Below are 20,431 nucleotides of genomic sequence, written 5' to 3'. Positions count from 1 at the left end.
TAAGGCCTAGATTAGGCTCTGGAAGGGGATATGTCATTCTGCCTCAGTGATGCTAAGTCAAAGCACTGAGCTGCTGCATCTGCTTTGCTTAAACCCTGCAACATTCCATAAATCTGAAAATTATTGTCAATTCTGTAAGATGATCATTTCCAAACAGGATTCTTAAAAATCATAAAAGTGAGGGGAAAGCCCTCACTTTTAGAATCGTGTAAGCTCCAAAGTTTGACTCCGTGTTTCGCATTCTGAGGGAGGCTGCGGCTAAGGCTCACTGCTGCCCGGCGGGCTCGCCCGCGTCCCAGGCCACTCCCGCCGGAGGCCTCTCAGCCGCGCCCTTCCCCCGGGGCCCCGGCGCCGACCCCCTGAACGTGGGGGCTGGCAGGGACGTAGAGAGGAAGTCCTTTATTTTCTTGAGAAAAATAAAAACCACCGCCAGAAGGAACCTGAGGCGCAGTTATAGAAAACCTGAGAGGCCCAAGTCAGCGCCCCCGGACAGCTGCGCAGGAAGCTCATCCTTGGCGGGCCCCGGGTCCAAGTCCGCTAGCTCTGGGCCCGGGGGCTGCGGGGGCGGGCGGGGCGTGGGGAGCCCGCCGAGGAGGGCGTGAGGGAGGGCTGAGGGGGCCGGCCCCCCGTGGGGAGCCTGAGGGTGGGCGGCGCCGCCCGCCCGGCCTCCTGCCCCCGGCGCAGTAGCGGCCCGCCGCGCCCGCAGCCCCAGCCGCGCGGCCGGGGAGGGGTTTCCCGGGACTCGCCGGCCCCTTTCAACCAGGAAGTGAAAGCGACGTCGGGGTCAATGAAAACAAACGGGGAGCCCGCGGGGGAGGCGGGCAGGCGGACGGGAGGGAGTGCCGGGGCGCGGACGGGAGCCGCCGGGGCGCGAAAGCGCGAGCGGGAGGCGGGCCTTGGTTGCTTCCGTCGCCGCGGCCGCGGCCCGCCCGGGGATGTCTGAGCCTGCGCCTCGCGCTGCCCGAGCTCCACGCGGCGGCCGTCGTCCCCGCCTCTGAGGGCCGCCACGTACCGGGGGCGCGCGGGCGGAGGGGCCGGGGCCGCCGGGGCCGCCCGGGAGGGGCGGGGAGCGGCCGGCCGGGCGCGGCGCTTCCTCCATCACCGCGGCCGGCGCGGGCCAGGACGATGAGCGGCGCCGGGCCCTGAAGCATGGAGGGGGTTCTGTACAAGTGGACCAACTATCTCACAGGTAGGAGGGTCGGGGCGCCGGGGCAGCGGCCCGGGGCTGGGCGGGCCCAGCCGGGGGCTGCGGAGACTGCAGGGCTCGGGCCCCCGCGCCCGGCCCGCGGTTACCCTCGGCCGGCTGGCCCTTGCTGCTTCCCGGCTCGATCCCTGTCTGCGCCCCTCGGTGGAGCCCGCCGGGCCTCCGCCGGAGGCAGTTGCCGGCGGCGCACCTTCCCGAGCGAGCGAGGTGAGCTGACCCCCAGCCTCGCCGCCCGGTACCGTTTCCGCCGGTGGCTTCCCGGCGCTCGCGGGCGCTCGATGTGCTGCCGCGCTCTGTCCCCGCTCACGCTTAATTCAGCACTTTGTTAATTGAGTGGTCAGGCTGTAAGACTGGAGTGGGCCCTTTAAGACCAAGGCTTAATTTTAAGTAATCTTTCCTATATTTCTTTGAATTCCCTGAGCAACACGGCTCATTTCAACAGTTCTCTTGTTGAAATTGCAGCGTAGCAAGCATCCTTTTGGAAGCTGTCCCTAGATAATATTCTCTTAGGGCTTGGTTGTCGGTGAGGTAGCCTTACGTTTTGGGTTTCAGGTTAAGTGTGAGAAATAGTGGAAGAAAGTGAAATATACGGAAGTGGAGCAGGCCAGTGAGTTTCACCCAGGAAGTGGGTGGGAAGGAAGAGCTCCAGAGGGGCAGGTGTTTCTGTAGAAGGGAGACCACACCGAGGGCCCTTTTCCATGACACCAACAGCCTGACTTATTAAGAGTCTTAAATCTGATCTAGTCCCATCCCTGCCATCAGCCAACAGTAAGGACAAGTTCCTTATTCTCTCAAGAGCTCAATTCAAGGCCAGAGTGAATAAGTGGGCAGCAAGTCAAGATTTGCCTAATATACTGGACCAAGAAATCTGTGTGCCATTTAATCTTATTTAAAACCCATTCCCCTTCCTCTCATTTGGTGAGATCACAGAATTCTGGTCTGGAAGGCACCTTCAGGATAAACTAGTTGATCATCCTGGCCTTGAATTGAGTAACATTTGGTAGTTTGAGATAAAAAGAATGTTTTTTTAAAAAATAATTTAAAAGAGGAAATACCTATGAATCTTTTTCACAAATTATCCCTCTGTTTTATAAATGTGTGAATCAGTTAGATTGTTTTATTAAGTATTTCTTCAAAAAGGTGTGATGAGATATGAGCAATCTTAGATTAATTAACCATGGTCACCTTTCAAGTTGCTACACATTCTAAGTGAATCATTTTTGTCAATATTTGTTTTAAAGACATTGACTCACAATATTGCAAGCTTACAGAATCACAATGGGCCTGGGGTGGAGAAGTGTATTTTCACACACTTTGCTTATAATTTGTTTACCAAGGTGAATTAATGTTTGGAAAGATAACTTTTTCATCGTTTCTATGCACGTTCAATACAACATACTCTCATGGATATACTGCATATCTGTACTCTCATGGATAACATGTAGTATCTCACTTTTCTGGTATTTAATATTCATTCAATCAGTCACTTGAGAAATACATTTTTTTAGGACCTGTATGTGCGAGGCACCATTCTGGGTAGGTGCTGGGAATGCAGTGATGGATGAGATAAAGTTGATGTACCAGAAGAACTTACCTTCTGACTTGATAGGCCTCATTAGGGACTGTAGTGTTTCATAAAAAGAATTTTCCAAACATCTAAAACTTTTTTTGGATATCCATCTCTCTGAACTGTATTATGACATTCCCTGCTGTGAAATTTAACCTCTTTATGATGACGCAGCATTGTCATTTCAAAAGTGTTACACGTAAAGGCTTTTGGGTAGGTGAATCCTGGGTCTCTATCAGGATGTAAGAATGATTGCATTCATTTGTCACTGTCTTGGTATTATTTGGCCCTGGAAAAATGGAATTGAGTAATTATATAGCAGGCTATGTCCAAAATGAGCAGGCCAAATTGTGATTTAATAGTCACAGAAAGAACAGGGACAGTCACACTGCCTCCAGCATCATGGTCACCATGTTGTTAATCAGTGAACTGTTGTAAATTAGCATGCTCAATAAGATTTCAGGAAACGCTGAGTTTGGCTTGCAAGAGTGGCCATCATCCTCACCCCCAGCTTTGCGTTAGTGATAGTTGTGTGCTCTAGTCACTGAATAAATAAATACTAATTAAATGAATGATGCAGTTTCTAGCATTTCTTCCAGAGCTGTGGAGAGAGGGGTGGCAGGGAACCCGAACTCTCACCACAGGGTGTGCCTCTTCTGTGTTAGAGACTGGAATTAATCCAGCAATACTAACTGTGCAAGGGAGCTTGCTTAGGAAATGTATTTTATAAGAGACAGGAAGGTCACATTGTAGAATTAGAGAACTAGGTAGCACCTGAGCGGTCTTCTTATTCAATCCACTCTCGAGCCTGGGCATTTTTGATGTTTATTGAAAAGAAAAGATTTTTGCCCCAGGTTATCCACCTAAAGAATAGTAGTAGAGCTAGGGCTAGAATCCACGTCTTCTGTTGTTTTTTCCATTATATCATAACCCAGCTCTGTTCCCTTTTGGAAAAAGGGGGCAGTTGTATTGCACCCTGTGTAGGGCTGTATTTGAGGATGGGTCTTAGGGGTTGTTAATTAGAAGGTTGTGAGACAGAATAAAGGTATTACTCCTTATACTTATGCTGATCTGGAGATTTCCTCAGAAACCTCTCCCAACAAAGTGGAGATTGATGCCAGAACATTTTGGGCAAGGCTTGTCAATTAAAAAATTCATTATCAGAATGTTTTAGAGCCAATAAATGACATGGATGGTAAGTTTTGAAATCATAGTTTTCCATGTGATGAAAGTAGTTTCTTATTAATTTTTTGTTACTTATAATTTTGTAGGTTGGCAGCCTCGTTGGTTTGTTTTAGATAATGGAATCCTGTCCTACTATGATTCCCAAGATGATGTTTGCAAAGGGTGCAAAGGAAGTATAAAGATGGCAGTTTGTGAAATTAAAGGTAAGTGAATATATGGAATTAGGGGAATTTGAAGTTAGGTAAAGGTAAGTACACAGTTCGCAGCATATTCCAAAAGTGGCAAAGAAGCATTTCTAACCAAGTAGGGATCTTCTAACACCTTTTATTTCCTTAGCATTCAGGAGTGGCACTTAGCATTGTTTAGCACAGTTTTTGATATTTCTCTCTTTAGAAACATACTTTGAATTGAATTTAAAAGTACTACTGCATATCTTCCAATATGGACTTGAAAAACAGTTTCTTGTGGATGCCACTTAAGTGTCCATGCTGAGGCCACAAGTGTTCTTTTCGTTCCTGTAGAGAGGTATTGTAAAGATTGGAAGCTGAACTCTAAAGAAACTGTAGGTTTTCGATAAAGTATGAAGTCAGAGTCATAAACTGGTTCTTGGCTGAATCAGAGAGTGGAAAATTCCACTCTCTATTGGAATTTGTCTTATGTTTTTCCTATCATTAGACTGGGGTTATGGGTTTAGGGAGGAAAATCACAGAGGTACAGTGCCATTCTCATCATATCAAGAGTGCATACTATCAACATGACATGTCACTCTTTTTTCTTTTTTTTTAAATATATCTTTATTGATTTCAGAGAGAGGAAAGGAGAGGGAGAGAGAGAGAGACCCACATCAATGATGAGAGAGTCATTGATCAGCTGCCTCCTGCACACCCCCGACTGGGGATCGAGCCCACAACTGGGGCATGTGCCCTGACCAGGAATTGAACCCCGATCGCCTAGATCCTAGATCGATGCTCAACCACTGAGCCATGCCTGGCCGGGCGACATGTCACTGTTAATGTTAACCTTGACCACCAGGCTGAGGCACTGTCTCTCAGGTTTCTCTACTGCAAAGTTACCTTCCCGCCTCCCTTTCCATACTGGGTTCTTCCAAAATGAGAGAAATAAAGCAATAAGTCATGCTGTAATTTTCATAAGGGAAGGTTTCATGGACCATTGATTCATTTATATGTGTGGCTGGGGTGTGTAGGATGGAGGAAGGTAGGTAGGTAGGAGAGATCAGACAAAATGATAGTGAAAAGTAGGGAATTCTTTAAAGAGAATTGAAGGAAAAACTAGAGCTCTAGAACAGTGAATGTTAAGCCCCTTCAGGGAGTTGTGGCTATAAAGGTATAGAAACTCTTCAGCCTGCTGTATTGTTACTTGCATGTTCCCTGAAATATATGGGATTAGTTTTGTTATTTTATTTTTACAAATCACGTAAGAAAAGCACATTCAAAGCATAATCTTTTTATCCTTTTAAAGAGTTATGGTTTTATCTCATCTTATTCCCTAGATTTCATTCAAAATGAGATTTGATGAGAATCAGAAATCAAACTATATTCAGAGTTCAAAACCTTGCCAACCTTGAGGATTTTAGAAGACTGTTAGTGGCAGAATTATAAGGCAATTCCAAATGTTTTTAAGTCATGGCAGCATTTTTGTTGCTATTGTTTTCTGTTTAAAGTAACCATTTTATTAAAGATAATACACTCATAGAAAAGGGCACAAATCTTAAACACTCAGTTTGAAGAATGTTTACAAAGTGAACACACTTGTGTAACCACCACCCAGATCAAGAATTAGAATATTATCAGCATCCCAGATGCTGGGATATTATCATGTTCCCTCAGCCACTAATTCCTCTAAAAGGTAACCATTAATCTGACTTTATCACCATAAATAAGTATTACCTGCTTTAGAACATTTGTTAATGAAATAAGTCAGTATTTTCTTCTGTGTCTGGCTTCTTTCACTCAACATTATGTTTGTGAAATTCATCCATGTTCTTTTGTGTAACAGAGGTTCAGCCATTTTTATTGAGATATTTCCATTGTGTGAACATCCCATAATTTGGCTATCCATTCTAATATTGATAGATGTTTCCCCTGCCCCCATTTTGGGACCATAATAAATAAAACTGCTACAAAAATTCTAATATATTTCTTTGGTTGAACATATATATGCATTTTTGTTCACTATATATCTAGAACTAGAGTGAAATTGCTGAATCAGCTTTAACAGATATTAAAAAATATTCTTGATACTTGTTAAAAAAGTAAGACAGACTTTGTTCAGGTCTGTTGTAATAGGTATAGGAACTACAACAGTGGGGTTTTGCAGTAGGTGGGGAGAGAGTGGGCTCAACTGTGAATACAAGGAAAAGTGGAATTTATAGCCAAGGATCAAAGTGGGGGGATAGGTGGATGGAAAATTACTAAGAAAAAGCTTCAGGGATACGGAAGGATTCTGGTCAAACTGACCTAATAGGATTCTTGTTAATGGCAGGCCAGGGTGATCAGTAGAGAAGAGGAATTTGGTCAGATATCCAGGATGATCAGAGACTGATGGTAGTGGATTTTGGCTAAACTGACTTGGCAGGATTCTGGCTAAAATAGGACTCTACAAAGAGAGAGGGGGAAGGCCAAGTCCTATTCAAGCAGAGGGCTCAGAGGAGCCTGACTTAAGTTTGACCAGAGAGAGAATCTTTGTCATAAATAATGCCAAACTGTTTACTAAAGTGGTTGTACCAATTTATTTTTCAACTAGCAGAGTATGAGAGTTCCTTTTGCTTTGCATCCTTGCCAAAACTTGGTATTAGCTAAGACTGTGAATATTTCTTTCTAGTTATCTCATGGTGGTTTCAACTTGCATTTCTTCAATAAATAATGATGTTGAGTATTTTTTCAGATATAATTAACCATTTGAACACCCTCTTTTGAAGTCCCTTTTCAATTCTTTGGCCCAGTTTCTAAATTGGGCTATCTTTCCTATGGATTTGTAGAGTTTTTTATATAGTCTGAATGATTTTTTGTATTGCAAATGTATTTTCCCACTCTGTAGTTTGCATTTTCATTCTGTTAATATCTTTTGATGAACACAAGTTCTTAATTTCAATAAAATCCAGGTTATCAATTTTGTTATCAGAAAATTTTATGGCCCACTAAAGAAATCCTCTGATACCTTCTTGAAAGTTTATTGTTTTACCTTTTATATTTAGGTTTATATTAGGTCTGTGATTGGCTTAAAATTTATTTTTATATATGGTCTTAGGTAGGGATCAGGACTCATTTTTTTGCCCCCATGTGGCTATCCAGTTGACTGAGCGCCACTTATTGAAGAGAGCAACCTTTCACCCGCTACACTGTAGGGGCATCTTTGACACAAAACGAGTGACCATGTATGTGTGGGTCTTTTTCTAGACTGCTTTTTGTTCCATGGGCCTGTTTTTCTATCCTTGTACCAATGTCACACTATCTTAACTTGTTTAGCTTTATACTTCTTAGTATCGGATAGTGTAAGTCTTCTAATTTAGTTCTCTTTTAGGATTGTCTTGTCTATTATTGGCCCTTTGCATTTCCTTACACACTTTAGTATCTGCTTGTAAATTTCCACAAATATTTGTTGGAATTTTGATTGGAATTGCGTTGAATCTATTCATCAATTTGGGGAGGATTGCATTCTTGATAGTATTGAGTCTTCTGTTCCATTAGTGTGGTATTTTCCTTTATTTAATTAGGGCTTTGATTTCTCTCAGTAATGTTTTGCAGTTTTATATAGAGAGAAGTCTTGTCCGTTTTTCCTAGAAGTTGGTGTTCTGGAAGCATTGTTCTTAAGTTTTTTGCCTTCTCAGGTGACTACTTTAGAGGGTGCAACCCTTGACTGATACATAAATTCTGGTATGTTTAAAAATGAGTCATCTTATTTTAGTTTCATTTTGTAGAAACATCTTTGGAAATTAGAGCATTGTTTTCTTTTAAGGTAGCTATTGCTGCTTTTGCTAGTATTAGCAAGTAGCAAAAAAGAGTTACCCTTGGAGCTTTGGGATTTCAGTAATTTTATCCTATCCTAGAAATCTTTTGCACCCATCATTGATCATTTGTTCATTCATGAATATTATTACTTTGTGATACAACACAATGCTCCAGTTAGGCCTGTCTCGTGATATTCTCAGTACATATTATATTTAGTTCCCCATCTAGAACTTTTCTCATGCAGTTTTTCTGTTTCAGTTTTAAGCCAATCCAGCTGTCATCAAATCCCTCTTCTTGAAGCCTTTTTTATTTTCTGTGTCTTCTTACCTTTCTCTTATTATAATTACACATGAAGTCTCTATACCAAAGAGTTCAACATTTAGGTGTTTCGATTATTTTTAGTGTGTCATTTTGTTTCCTCGGTTAATTTGTCACCTTTGTTAGAGCAAAGACTTCTGTTTTCTCCTGTTCTCTCTTCCCTTCTACCATCACTGCTCTGAGCTGAGTAAATATTTATGATTAATGACAATGTAGCACATATTCAGTCTTAAAACGAAGATTTAGGATTGACTCAGCATAATTCTTGATGAGCGCTCTTTTGTCACATCATCAAGGGGGGTTGCATAGGAGAGGAAGAGAAGGTCTCTAAAATACTCATGCTTTCAGGTGAGTATGAAATGCCTGTTAGTTGAGGGCTTTTGTTCTAATGGAAGGTGGCCATAGTTACATTTGTTGTGCTTCATCTATATGCCAGGCACTGTGCTAGGCTTTGGGAATACCAAAGCATAGACTCTGCTTTCAAAGAACTGAGTAAAAACTGCAATAAGTATAATAATGCATGTGTATTTAAGGTAGTACAGTTGGTCCCAAGGGAGGGAGTTCTTAGTTCACACTTCTCAGTAGTTAATTTGTTGGTGTTCTCTCTTTCATATGGCAGCACTACCAGCTGGGGTAGATGTGAGAATGGTGATTTGAAGGGTGCCACTAGGTAGCCCCTTAGGGAAGCAGCACTGTCTGCATCTTAAATGATAGTTTGTTGTTTTAGGTGTCTGAAACATCTGATACTGTGTAAGAGTGATGATTTGATTCTCCCCAACTTAATTCCATGATTGTATTTCTCCTTTGTTTACCATCATAGTCCATTCAGCAGACAACACAAGAATGGAATTAATCATTCCAGGAGAGCAGCATTTCTATATGAAGGCGGTGAATGCAGCTGAAAGACAGAGGTGGCTGGTTGCTCTGGGGAGCTCCAAAGCCTGTTTGACTGATACTAGGACTAAAAAAGAAAAAGGTAACTTCCCTTGCAGTAAGAATATTTTCTTAATCACAAATATAAATTGTCATGTTCACTTATAGTAATCTATCCCAAAGAAATAATCAGAAATGTAGAAGACTTATGTACATAGATATTCATCACCGTAAGAAAATTGTAAACAATGCAAAGGTTTGAATTTGGGGGAATGGTTCAGTAAACTGCATAGTGCTTACATAGGCTGATATATTATGCAGGCAATAAAATGTTTCAAGGAATTTTAATGATGTGAGGAAATGCCCAAGGTTAAATGGTAATTGAAAAAACAGGATTCAGAATTATATAGCCATTCTTTGGACAGCTCAGCAAAGATATGTAAGAATTGGTCAAGTTGTTACCTTTGGAAAGGGAATTTGTGGGAAGGATACTCACTTTTCACTTTATACCTTTTGATTTTATCATGTATATATATCGTCAATTTAAAAGAACTAAATAAAAATCAAAAGCAAAGCAAATAATTTTTGGTATCAATTATATGCAGATACAATGTGCAAATAACAATAGTATTTATATCTTGGTAGTGAGATTGTAGTTGTTCAATTTTTCTTTTCTATATTTTTGGTTTTCCAAAATTTTTCATTGAACTTATATTACTTTTATAATTAAAGACAATAGAAATTATCTAAATTAGTGAAAGCAATTAAATTATAGATATTGAAAAATGAAGGCTAAGGATTGAATGTGTAACAATTTTCAAATATATGAAAAGAACATCATAAAGAGTATGGCTTAAGGGTAGGAAAAGAAGGAATGAATTCTCATTGTAGCCAGAAGGTGGAAATAACCCAAATGTCCATAGACAGATGAGTAGATAAACATAATATGGTATATATATTTATAGTGGTATATCATTCCTCCTTAAAAAGGAAGGAAATTCTGACGTATGCTACAACATGGATGAATCTTGAAGATACTATGCTAAGTGAATAAAAAGACAAATATTGTATGATTGCACTTAATATGAGGTACCTAGAGTAGTCAAATTCATAGAAACGGAAGGTAGGATGGTGGTTTCCAGGAGCTAGGGGAAGGGAGAATGGGGAGTGTTTAATGTGTACAGAGTTTCGGTTGGAGAAGATGAAAAAGTTCTGGAGATGGATGGGAGTAATGGTTGTATGATAACATGAATGTAATATGCCAGCATTTTAAAAATGATTAAAATAGAGATATATTTCACTACAATTAAAAAGAAGGAATGGGCTTAAATTTGGGTAGGAGGTTAGGTTAAATGGGCAGCTAGAGCTGCTTTGGTCCACCCTGGCTGGAGTGGCTTTGCGGTTAGTACCACCAAGCAGTGCCATTGGCTGAGGGATGGAGAAGCAAGCACCAGGATCTGCTGTTTGTGTTTTTTCTCCTTCCCCTGCTGCTTGTACCTCTAGTCTAGAAGGTATTGGTAAGTTAGTGACTGAGATTATAGCTGGATGTTTAGTTTGTCTGGAGATATTAAACAAAAGAAAATGAGCTCTTAATTTAAAAATTCTGAAAATAATATAATGTGAAAATGAAGCTATGAAAGGAACAGAAGAAAATAAATATTTATGTAAAACAGTTTTAACTACATAAAAACTAAAACATTTTGTATGCCAAAATATACAATAAAGAAAACAGAGCTGACTGATTTTGAAGCATATTTGCAGTATATAGAACATGTGAAAGATTGCTAAATTTAGTGCATAAGAAACTTTATAAATTATCAATTTATATATTAAGAGAAAACCCAAATGTAAGAACTGGAAAATGAGTTAAGGGCAAGAAAAGCCAATTCACAAAAGAAGAAATGTAAGTACTTTTTAAATGAAAGCTGAGTGATGGAATAGAAATATCTTATATAAGACACTCAGTGGTCATCACCCTGTCTCTGGAAATTAATCTACTTAACCTTCATGTTAGATATGTGACTGTCAATTTTTTTCCATTTATCTGAAGAGAACGTGTTTCCTTAGAGCCTTTGTATTCTATTTCCAAGGTCTCACACTATAGGTATTTATATTTGTTGTCTTACGATTTTTTATCCTGCTTAGGAGAAAGAGGGAGAAAGGAACCATGAAGGATGAAAGAGGGAGGCGTGGGTGCTCCAGAAAAGAGAGAGGGAGCCCCCTGGGGAAAGAAGGGGTGGTGGTGGAAGAGGGTAGAAAGATGCACGCTTGGAGAAGGAAGGTGCAGGCATGCTTTAGAGGGCAACTTACCCAGAACACTGGGAAAGGCGATTGGACTCAGGCTAGTGCGGAAAGATGGCACTAGGCCTTAGAGATGAGTTAAACTGGACTTGAGCTCTGCTTGAAAGAATTCAGAGCCAAGGAATTGAAATTATAAGGGAAAGTTTATTTAGAAAGTTACAGAGGTTGTAGAAGGGCCCTTGGAGCTTAAGCGCCTTTAAGGATAAAAGAAACAGGAGAGGTGTGTGCTCCCAAAGAGTGTGGGGAAAGGCATGGGCATGCTCTATAGAGAGAGCCTCTCTCTTACTTTTTTAATGATTCCATTTTATTGTCTTGCCCCAAAAATATGAATATGATCTAATTAAATGTTTGTTTGTTCCTTTCAGAAATAAGTGAAACCAGTGAATCTCTGAAAACCAAAATGTCTGAACTTCGTCTCTACTGTGACCTTTTAATGCAGCAAGTTCATACAATTCAAGAATTTGTTCACCATGATGAGAATCATTCATCTCCCAGCATAGAGGTATAACAGATGATCCTTTCATGTCTGATTATGCTTTGCAGCACACGGATAAGTATGAGTGAGGTTCTTCCCATAAGATGACAGGGAAGCATTTTCAAAATGAGTTATTTTCAGCTATTTTGAGCTCTCCCTACTATAGACTACCTGGAAATCTGTGGGATCATCTGTGTTGTATCTGTGCAGGAGAGTAAAGCAGGAAGCAGCACATTTCCTCAGGAAATCAAGGCCCATCTTTGCTGCCAATCAATGATCAGGTTGTTGGTGTGGAGAAGAAGCATTCTAGGATTTGTTCAGCATCCTGACTACTTGAATTCATTGGGCAATTCCTATTCCTTTTCTTTTGTAATAAGGTTGTAACATAATTACTGCGAGTTGATAACTTAGCTTTATGATACAGCTTTAAAAAATTCTCAGAACAGTGATGTAAGAATCAAAACTCAGATTTGTAGAATGTGGCAATGAATTAGGCTTACTCTTTCTGATAAAGTAGGAGCAGTGAGCCCTATTGCTCTTTGGCTGAAAGGCCAGCATGGTTTCCAGTCCCCTTTTGCCTAACTTGGGAGAAGTGGAATAAGAAATCTTCCTACCTCTCCCCTCTTGGGGAGGAATCTTGTGTGAGGTAACTTGCGTATGGTTGTAGGTACATTAAACCCTGTGACCACATACTGTGTCACCACAAGCTTTCTGGAGGTAGGTGCCCTCTCATTTGCTCCAGCAGCTCAGGGACAGTATCAGGGACCCAGGCTTGTTTCATCTTTCTACTCTGCCATTCTTCTTGTGTTGGCTTTTTCTCTTCATACCCAAAGCACAGAGGAAGGAGATAGTCAGGTAGCAAGGTAGAGAGAGACCTTCTCAATTTGCTGTCCTTTGCTTCTCCCAGGGAACAGAAATCCCAGAAGCTTCCCAGCAGACTTCTCATCTTTTTTGTCTGGGTCAATGGAAACTAGGAAAAATGAGTATTTGACAGAGGGTCCTGTAATAGCCACGACTAGCTTAAACCAGTCTCTATTCATCCCCCAAGGTCAGGGTACTTTGCTGTCCTAAAAAAATGGGAGTTTTTATTTTACCGAGGAAGAAATGGGAGAATGGGCCTGGGGTAGACATGAATTGTGCCTGACATTAAATAACCCTCTAGGTGTTCTGTTCCACTGTTGTGATCACCTTTGGAATTTGGGTAGTTATAAAATTACCGTTTAGGTTAGGTTTACCTAAGAAAAATATTCTGTACATAGTTTTTTAATATGAAGAACTTATTTTTTCTTGGAATCTAATTTCATACATTATTTACCTGAGAGACAGACAATTATTATTCACGTGTTGCTTTAATTTTCTAACATAGTATATTTTAAATAGAGTTGAACATGACCTAGTCAGGTGTCTTAGTAATGACTTGAGTACAAGGTAGTGCATGATTCTACATAGTTGTGTATGAATCTGTTCCTCTCTGTGTGTAATTTTTCAGAACATGAATGAAGCCTCTTCCCTACTTAGTGCCACATGTAATACGTTCATCACAACGCTTGAGGAATGTGTGAAGATAGCAAATGCCAAGTTTAAACCTGAGATGTTTCAGCTGTCCCATCCGGATCCCTTAGTTTCTCCTGTGTCACCTTCTCCTGTTCAAATGGTTGGAACTTACTGTTTTTCTTCTAGTAATATTGCATGTAGTTCTGTTTTTGTTTTTATTTTTAAGGGTGGAGTCTGGCAGTGGGAGGGAAATAGTCAACAGGTTGATTTTTTAAAAATTGTACTCGTATTCTCTCTTGGAGCCTCTCATCTGGTGGGCTTAGCATGTGCCAAGGTCATGATCCCCTTCCTCGGAGGGGCTCTGTCATTTACCTCAGTGTGCCAGAGAGGTCATACATGTACTTATGCATAAGAAACTCTAATAACTGTCTCTTTTAAACCAAAACCTTTTATCAATAGAAACATTACAGGAAATCTAGATAGAGGCTGGTTATTTTTCCTGCTATGCCATTGTCTTGCATACATAAAGCACAAATTGTAGCTTATGGTAATTAGTTCTGGAGACACATAGCATAGAAAGTAAGATCAGACAGTCTTCACAGGAAATCCTTTTTTTTTTTTTTAAATAACATGGGTAAATGAAAATAAAGCTGAAACATTTGAGAATTCTAAAATTAACCTGAGAGTTGTAACCATTTTATGTAGTTATTTTCATTGTGTCCCTCTTAAAATTAACTTGCATTCGTTTATACTTCAAATCATCATGGAAATTCAAACAGTGGTCATTTTGATCCACAGATTAAGTGATAATTGTAGTTGGGTGAGTAAGCCTAAAGGAAGTGATTTCTGTAAAAGGAGATATTAATGTACAGTTGTATTTTAATGTCAATCATGTTAGATACACTGCAAATTGGATGGGTAATAACTGTTGTCATTTCACCTGGGGTTTCTCAGAGCAACTGGTGGCTTATGTTACAAATGTAGAAGGTGTTTATTTACATAACACAAATGTTAGACTTGGATTGGACCTGTAAGACTCTTGAACCCTGTGTATAAAAGCAACCATCCTTAGCCTTTAATATAAACTTCGTTATTTTGCTACCTTGTTAAACATTGAAATGATGTTTTACTTGGCTATCTCTTTCTATTTTTTTGGTGGATTAGTTGGATCTTCTAAATTATGTTTAGTATTTGTCATATTTATTAGAGTTCTGCTTTATCAAATATGATTTATTTATATTTTAAATATATGTTTTAGAAACCCATTTGAGGCACAGGGTTCTTCTAAGTTCTTTAAAGACTTGAATTATTAATGCCATCTTCCATGAAAACCACACGTTAGAACATCTATGTAACAGCTACCTGAATAATGAATGGTAAAGAGAAGCTTTGCTCTTAGACTCTATTCCTGCCCTTTAAAAATAGGTTTATTAGAATATTTTCTGGCATACTAGATATACCTTTTTATCAAAATATTGTGATTTTTGGGTGGGACTAGTTAAGTATACTGTTTTTTGTATTTATATACATACATGAACACACATGATATAAAAAAATAAAATATGTTTTTTCGTATTGAGAAAAGAACCCAGCATGTTTTTGGTATGCATTGAAAAACATTCCCATTAATGGCTATTAAGGAGAAAGCTTAACACTGTGCTAATAATGTTACTTGAGTATGTAAAAAATAATTTTTTTGGCCAGCCATCTTTTTATCTGAATAAGGATGATAATATATTAGAGCTGCTTTATTATACTTGACTAATGGATTATGCTCATTTTTTTTTTTAGATGAAGCGTTCTGTCAGCCACCCTGGTTCAGAGAGGTAAAATAACCTTTTCTTGTGATTAAGTTCTCTCAGAATTATACCTACTTAGGGAAATTCTTCGAACCTTTAACATAAAGTAGTGTGGAATGTAAATTCTGTATGGGCAGAGTCTGGTTCTGATTTGCTCAGCATTTTTATCACTTAGCTCTTAGTATAGGGCCTGGCCCCAGTATGTAGTCAGTAAAGAAAAAAATGGGGAAATAAATTGACCAGCAAGGTAAGCACCTTTCCGACTATTGTACCTTTTTCAGATACTTGAAATTACATCAAATGATGGTTTATAGAAATCAGTTTTTGATATATCAAGGCTCCAAAGCTTAGGCTCATTTTGCTATTGCTTTTTATTGCATCATATATTCATTCGGAGCTGTTGTTTTATTAGGAGCTAAAGATCTGACTGAAAAGAGAGAAAAACCAGTTGCTATTTTAAAGTATATATTCATATTGCCCTGGCCTGTGTGGCTCAGTGGTTAGAGTGTCAGCCCGAGCACCGAAGGATCATGGTTCGATTCCTGGTCAAGGGTATATACCTGGGTTGCAGATTCATTCCTGGTCCCAGATGGGCATGTGTGGAGGCAACCAATCGATGTCTCTCTCTCTCTCACGTCGATGTTTCTCTCTCCCTCCCCACCCTCCCTCCTTTCCACTCTCTTTAAAAATCAGTGGAAGAAATAACCTCAGGTGAGGATTAACAACAACAACAAAAAAGTGTATATTCATATCAACACGTTTAAAAAATTTACCTTCTATCTAGAAAGTTTGAATTGGCCAAGATCCCAGACTATAAGAGTATTCTTTATCTTGGTAGGTGATATTCTTTTAAATTGCTATGGTTGTCTTATTTGGTTCATTGGTAAGTGATGAAATTATAGTGACATTAGCATTTATTTTTCTACATTAAGAATAAGTGCCAACTGAGCCCTTACTATTGTTTTGTCACCGTTTTTTCTCCCTCTGATGATTATGTAATCTTTGATTGAGCTAGCCTCCATTTACCATCTTCGTCTTGTTGCTGTCAGTGAGTTGAGCTTCTAGCATGCTCCCCAACTACCTGCCCATCCGCCTTTACTGCTGTTTTTAATCAGATATGGATTAACACTAGATCTGTGCATTTGTGAAATCCACAACTTTAAGTTTTCGAACATTTATTAACCATCTGATATGTCTACTGTCTAGCTGGATCTTCCTCTATAAAAATATCACTTTCACTATACCCCTTTTCCATTTAGTTTGGCTCAGAGGTCATTCTCCAGGTACCAGCTAGATTCTAAACTATTTGACTGACTTGTGGCCTGGTCTTTGAACAAGTATAATTTATTAAAGTAGAACGTTGGGCATAAAAATAGTTCTTCTTTCATTTAAAGAGAAGTCATTTAAAACTCCAGGTAAGTTGAGGGTGTTTTCCTGTGTTTAAGGCCTTACAGTTTAATGCTTTTTATTTAATTTGCAGGAGTAGCCACTCTATAAAAGAACCGGTGTCTGCACTTCATCGGCTCTCCCAGCGACGCCGAAGAACCTACTCAGATACAGACACTTGTAATGATATTCCTCTTGAAGACCCAGATAGTAAGTTAGATAGAGTCTGTCTCTTTCTTTGGTCTATTCAGCAAAATTGTTGTGGGGCTTTGTAATTGTTGAAATGGAGAATACTGATAAGTGAACACTGTACCTGGGCCCTTGGATTAATTCCTTAATTCAGAGCTAAGCAAACTGTACATAATCAACAGAAGCTCATATATCTTCTTACAACACCTTTGTTATTAACTAAGAAGTGCTGAGTATCTCTTTGTAAATACCTTATCTTAGACTAATACAGTACCAAGATCTTTTACTCCCACTACACCTTAGTAATCACTTAGTAATTTTCTACTCCACTACATTTGCATTTATTTATTTATTTTTAAAAAATTAAAAAAAAAAAATCTTTATTGATTTTTAAAAAATATATCTTTATTGAGAGAGGAAAGGAGAAGGAGAGAGAGAGCTAGAAACATCAATGATGAGAGAGTCATTGATTGGCTGCCTCCTGCACGTCCCTGACTGGGGATCGCGCACACAAGCAGGGCATGTGCCCTGACTGGGAATCGAACCCTGATTGCCTGGATCCTGGGTTGACGCTCAACCACTGAGCCACGCCTGGCTGGGGTGCATTTAAAAAACATTTTAGAAGAAAAAGAATAGATTGTGGGTAGGATTTAGGGAAAGTTCAAAGTTCTAAGTAAAAAATATGAGGAAAAAAAACAGACAAGTCAAAAGAAAAAGAATCAACATTGTTACTTAAATAATTTGAAATGGCCAAGGAAAATAATTTTTTTCTGGTTGGTGGTGAATTATAGTAGCATTTATTCCTGTACCTTTTTATCCCTTACTATTTAAAGAGGCAGCATACTGTGATTGAATACTTTAGGAAAGGTTTTGTGATTTATGTTAAATTTTAATTATTTTTCCCTTCAGAGGAAAGCTTTAAAAGTATCAGAATATTTAGACAGCAGTGAATATGATTTCCACTGAAATGTGGTCTTACTATTACCATTAATAGGCTTCTACTTTTCAAAGTCTTTACTATTGGCTATGGAAGCATGTGGGATAGAAATTACATACAGTTCCCAATTATGTAACAGCTTGTGTTCCAAGAGTTTACTTATTACCAAGTCAGTTGTGTGGAACACAGATTTCATTTCCCTTACGGAAATGACATGACAAATGGAGTTTCGATTCTTTAGATTGCCTAGAAGAGCCCAGCTAATTCACAGTCTGACTAAAATGGGACAAAACAAATGATGTTGGATTTCTAGTATTCAAATATGTTGAAAACATTAAGATAGAGTTGGTTTACTAACCAGGTTAGACAGGTTTATTTAGAGCAGAATGTGGAATTCAGGAAGATGGTGGAGATTCTAAAAGGGACTGCTGGCCATTTTCACATCTTTAGAAGTTGATGGTATCTTTTTTATGCCCATTTTTATTATAGAACTAATAGTCTACTTATTGATATAGAGCACTAATCTATGCTCATTACCATTTTGAATTTAAGTTGAGACAGTGGGTAAAGAAATGAAGAAAGGAAAAGGGTGAGGTTGATAAGGGGAAGGGAGAAAGTGTGAGGAGGTTACTAACAGTATTAAAACTATCAGGCTGAAAAAGCCATAGTTAATTAAGAAAGATTAATTCAATTCATTAAATATTTATTGACTCCCCATTATGTGCCAACCATGGTTCTAGCAATGAACAGAGTAAGTATCTCTACTTAGGTAGTTTCATTATTTACCTTATGCACTCTGAAGTTTCTCCTCATGACTGCTAATAGTAGAAAAGTGATATTTTTCTTTATTAAACAATCAGTCAAAAAAATTAGCAGGAAGCTAAAGGAATTCATATCTCTGAATAGAAAACTTAAAACATTCCTCACAGAGGATTGGAGTTAATAGGATGTTTAACCTTTTAATCAATTTCTTTATATAGGGCCTGTTCACTGTTTAAGAAATACACTTAATGGAGATTTGGCATCAGCCACCATTCCTGAAGAAAGCAGACTTATGGCCAAAAAAAAATCTGAATTGGAAGATCCTCTTTCACCCTTCTCTTCCTGAGGAAACAGAAGTGTCCGACTTCCTCTAAGTATTGCTATGCAAAAGCTGCTGTAATTAAACTATGTTATAGGGAGTAGTTTTTCCCTTAGGATTTCTCTGCACTTTATAGAATATTGTAAAACAAACAAAAAACCCACATACCTTTGAAGTGTATTTTATCTTTATATAGTTTATTTGCAAGAGTATTTTCCTAATAACTTCACAGTATGAATGTGCATCTTCTTTTCTTTTTAAACAAATGATGGTGTAACATTTTGACATCCATAAGGATAAATGTAGATATTTTTCTAAAAAACTGTGAGGGACTGACAGCTTAGTCAGTGTATTGTAGCTTATAAACATGAAATCTTATAAACATAAGGTTTCAGTTTGACAGAAGTGTGACATATGTAACTTGTGCCATGGACCAAATGGTCACTTTACCCCAGCTGAAGATGAGTTACCATAGCAGCTTGATGGTGATTGTACTGTATTCCTTTAAGCAAAAAGGAAACATTTAATATTCTAAATATTTTTAACCCAAATACCATGACATTGAGGATTTTTTTACAAACCAGACTGTGCTGTCCTTCGTATGTGAAGTTGACACTACTGATTTGTCAATACCAAATGTTGGGTTAAAGTATTTAATTTTTATTTATTTATTTTTCTGTTGCATCAGAAATGACCTACCAAATTTAAGATGTGTATACATTGTCATTTACACTGTTCTGGAAAAGAGGTTAATGCTGTAGTGACCTTCTCATTTCCACCAGAGAAATAAACAACTTTCAATGGAAGAGGATTTTAGTGCGTTTTTCCTAAAATAGACATTAAGCTGCTGTTTTAAGGTATTAATGTTTGTAGCTCTTTAGAATATCTAGACATTTTTTAATTTATGAATATTTATACAAAAAAGGAATTCTGTTAAGGCGACTGCTCTACATCACTTGAGAATGGCATTATTTAATTAAAGAACAAATAGCATTTTTTGGTAGTTCCTGTCCATACCTATTGTCAGTGTTTGCCTTGTAAACTGTTTTTTTAAATTCACTTTGGAGTGATGGTTTTGTCCAAGGTCTTGGACGAGGAGCACTTTAAAACAAACTGGTTTGGTGTTTTTAAGTTAATCATGTGTTTAATAAATATGTGATTTTTGCATTCAAACTCATCACATAATACATTGTATTTTTTTACATTTGTTGATATTCTGTCTAATTTTTATCAAGTTTTAATAGTACACATTATTTCTTTGATTTTGTTTATATATTCAGACCTCATAGTGAAAACACGAATGAGGCATATTTTTAGTCTTGTTGCCTATGAGCTTAGAATAATAGTGTGACCTATTTCACTTTAAAATTCTCTTGTAAGTTTATGTGAGAATTTTTTTTAGGAGTCAATATTTGGTATTTATTAAAATAAATCTGTAATTATAGGCTTTCTCCCTCAAATTTAAAACGGACATATGCTATCCATAATCATTAATACACATTTAGATAAACTGTATGCTACTTAAAGTATTTGTTATTTTAAATAGCACTCAGGTCATTAGACTGTATTAAGTGGAATCTTTTTCTGCTCAAATGTTGTACTTCATATGTCTAATTTGAGAAAAAAGTTTGATAACGTAGTAAGTTTTCATGTT

At 38.6% G+C, this 20,431-nt stretch overlaps 1 protein-coding gene across 1 annotated transcript; it reads left to right on the top strand.

Moving 5' to 3' along the window:
* Positions 1 to 1,045: 1,045 nt before the first annotated feature.
* On the top strand, positions 1,046 to 19,954 carry PLEKHA3 (pleckstrin homology domain containing A3). Its single transcript, XM_081143292.1, has 8 exons — positions 1,046 to 1,189; positions 4,043 to 4,159; positions 9,063 to 9,218; positions 11,782 to 11,918; positions 13,381 to 13,545; positions 15,177 to 15,211; positions 16,665 to 16,780; positions 18,677 to 19,954. The coding sequence occupies exons 1-8, from the start codon at positions 1,150 to 1,152 to the stop codon at positions 18,802 to 18,804; spliced, it is 894 nt and encodes a 297-aa protein (XP_080999418.1). The 5' UTR covers positions 1,046 to 1,149; the 3' UTR covers positions 18,805 to 19,954.
* Positions 19,955 to 20,431: the final 477 nt, after the last annotated feature.

This window comes from Miniopterus schreibersii, assembly GCF_964146895.1.
Source record: "Miniopterus schreibersii genome assembly, chromosome: 7".
In the NCBI taxonomy this organism is placed as follows: Eukaryota; Metazoa; Chordata; class Mammalia; order Chiroptera; family Miniopteridae; genus Miniopterus; species Miniopterus schreibersii.
The sequence above is the reverse complement of the archived record's forward strand: the minus strand, read 5'-3'. Positions and strand labels throughout refer to the sequence as shown.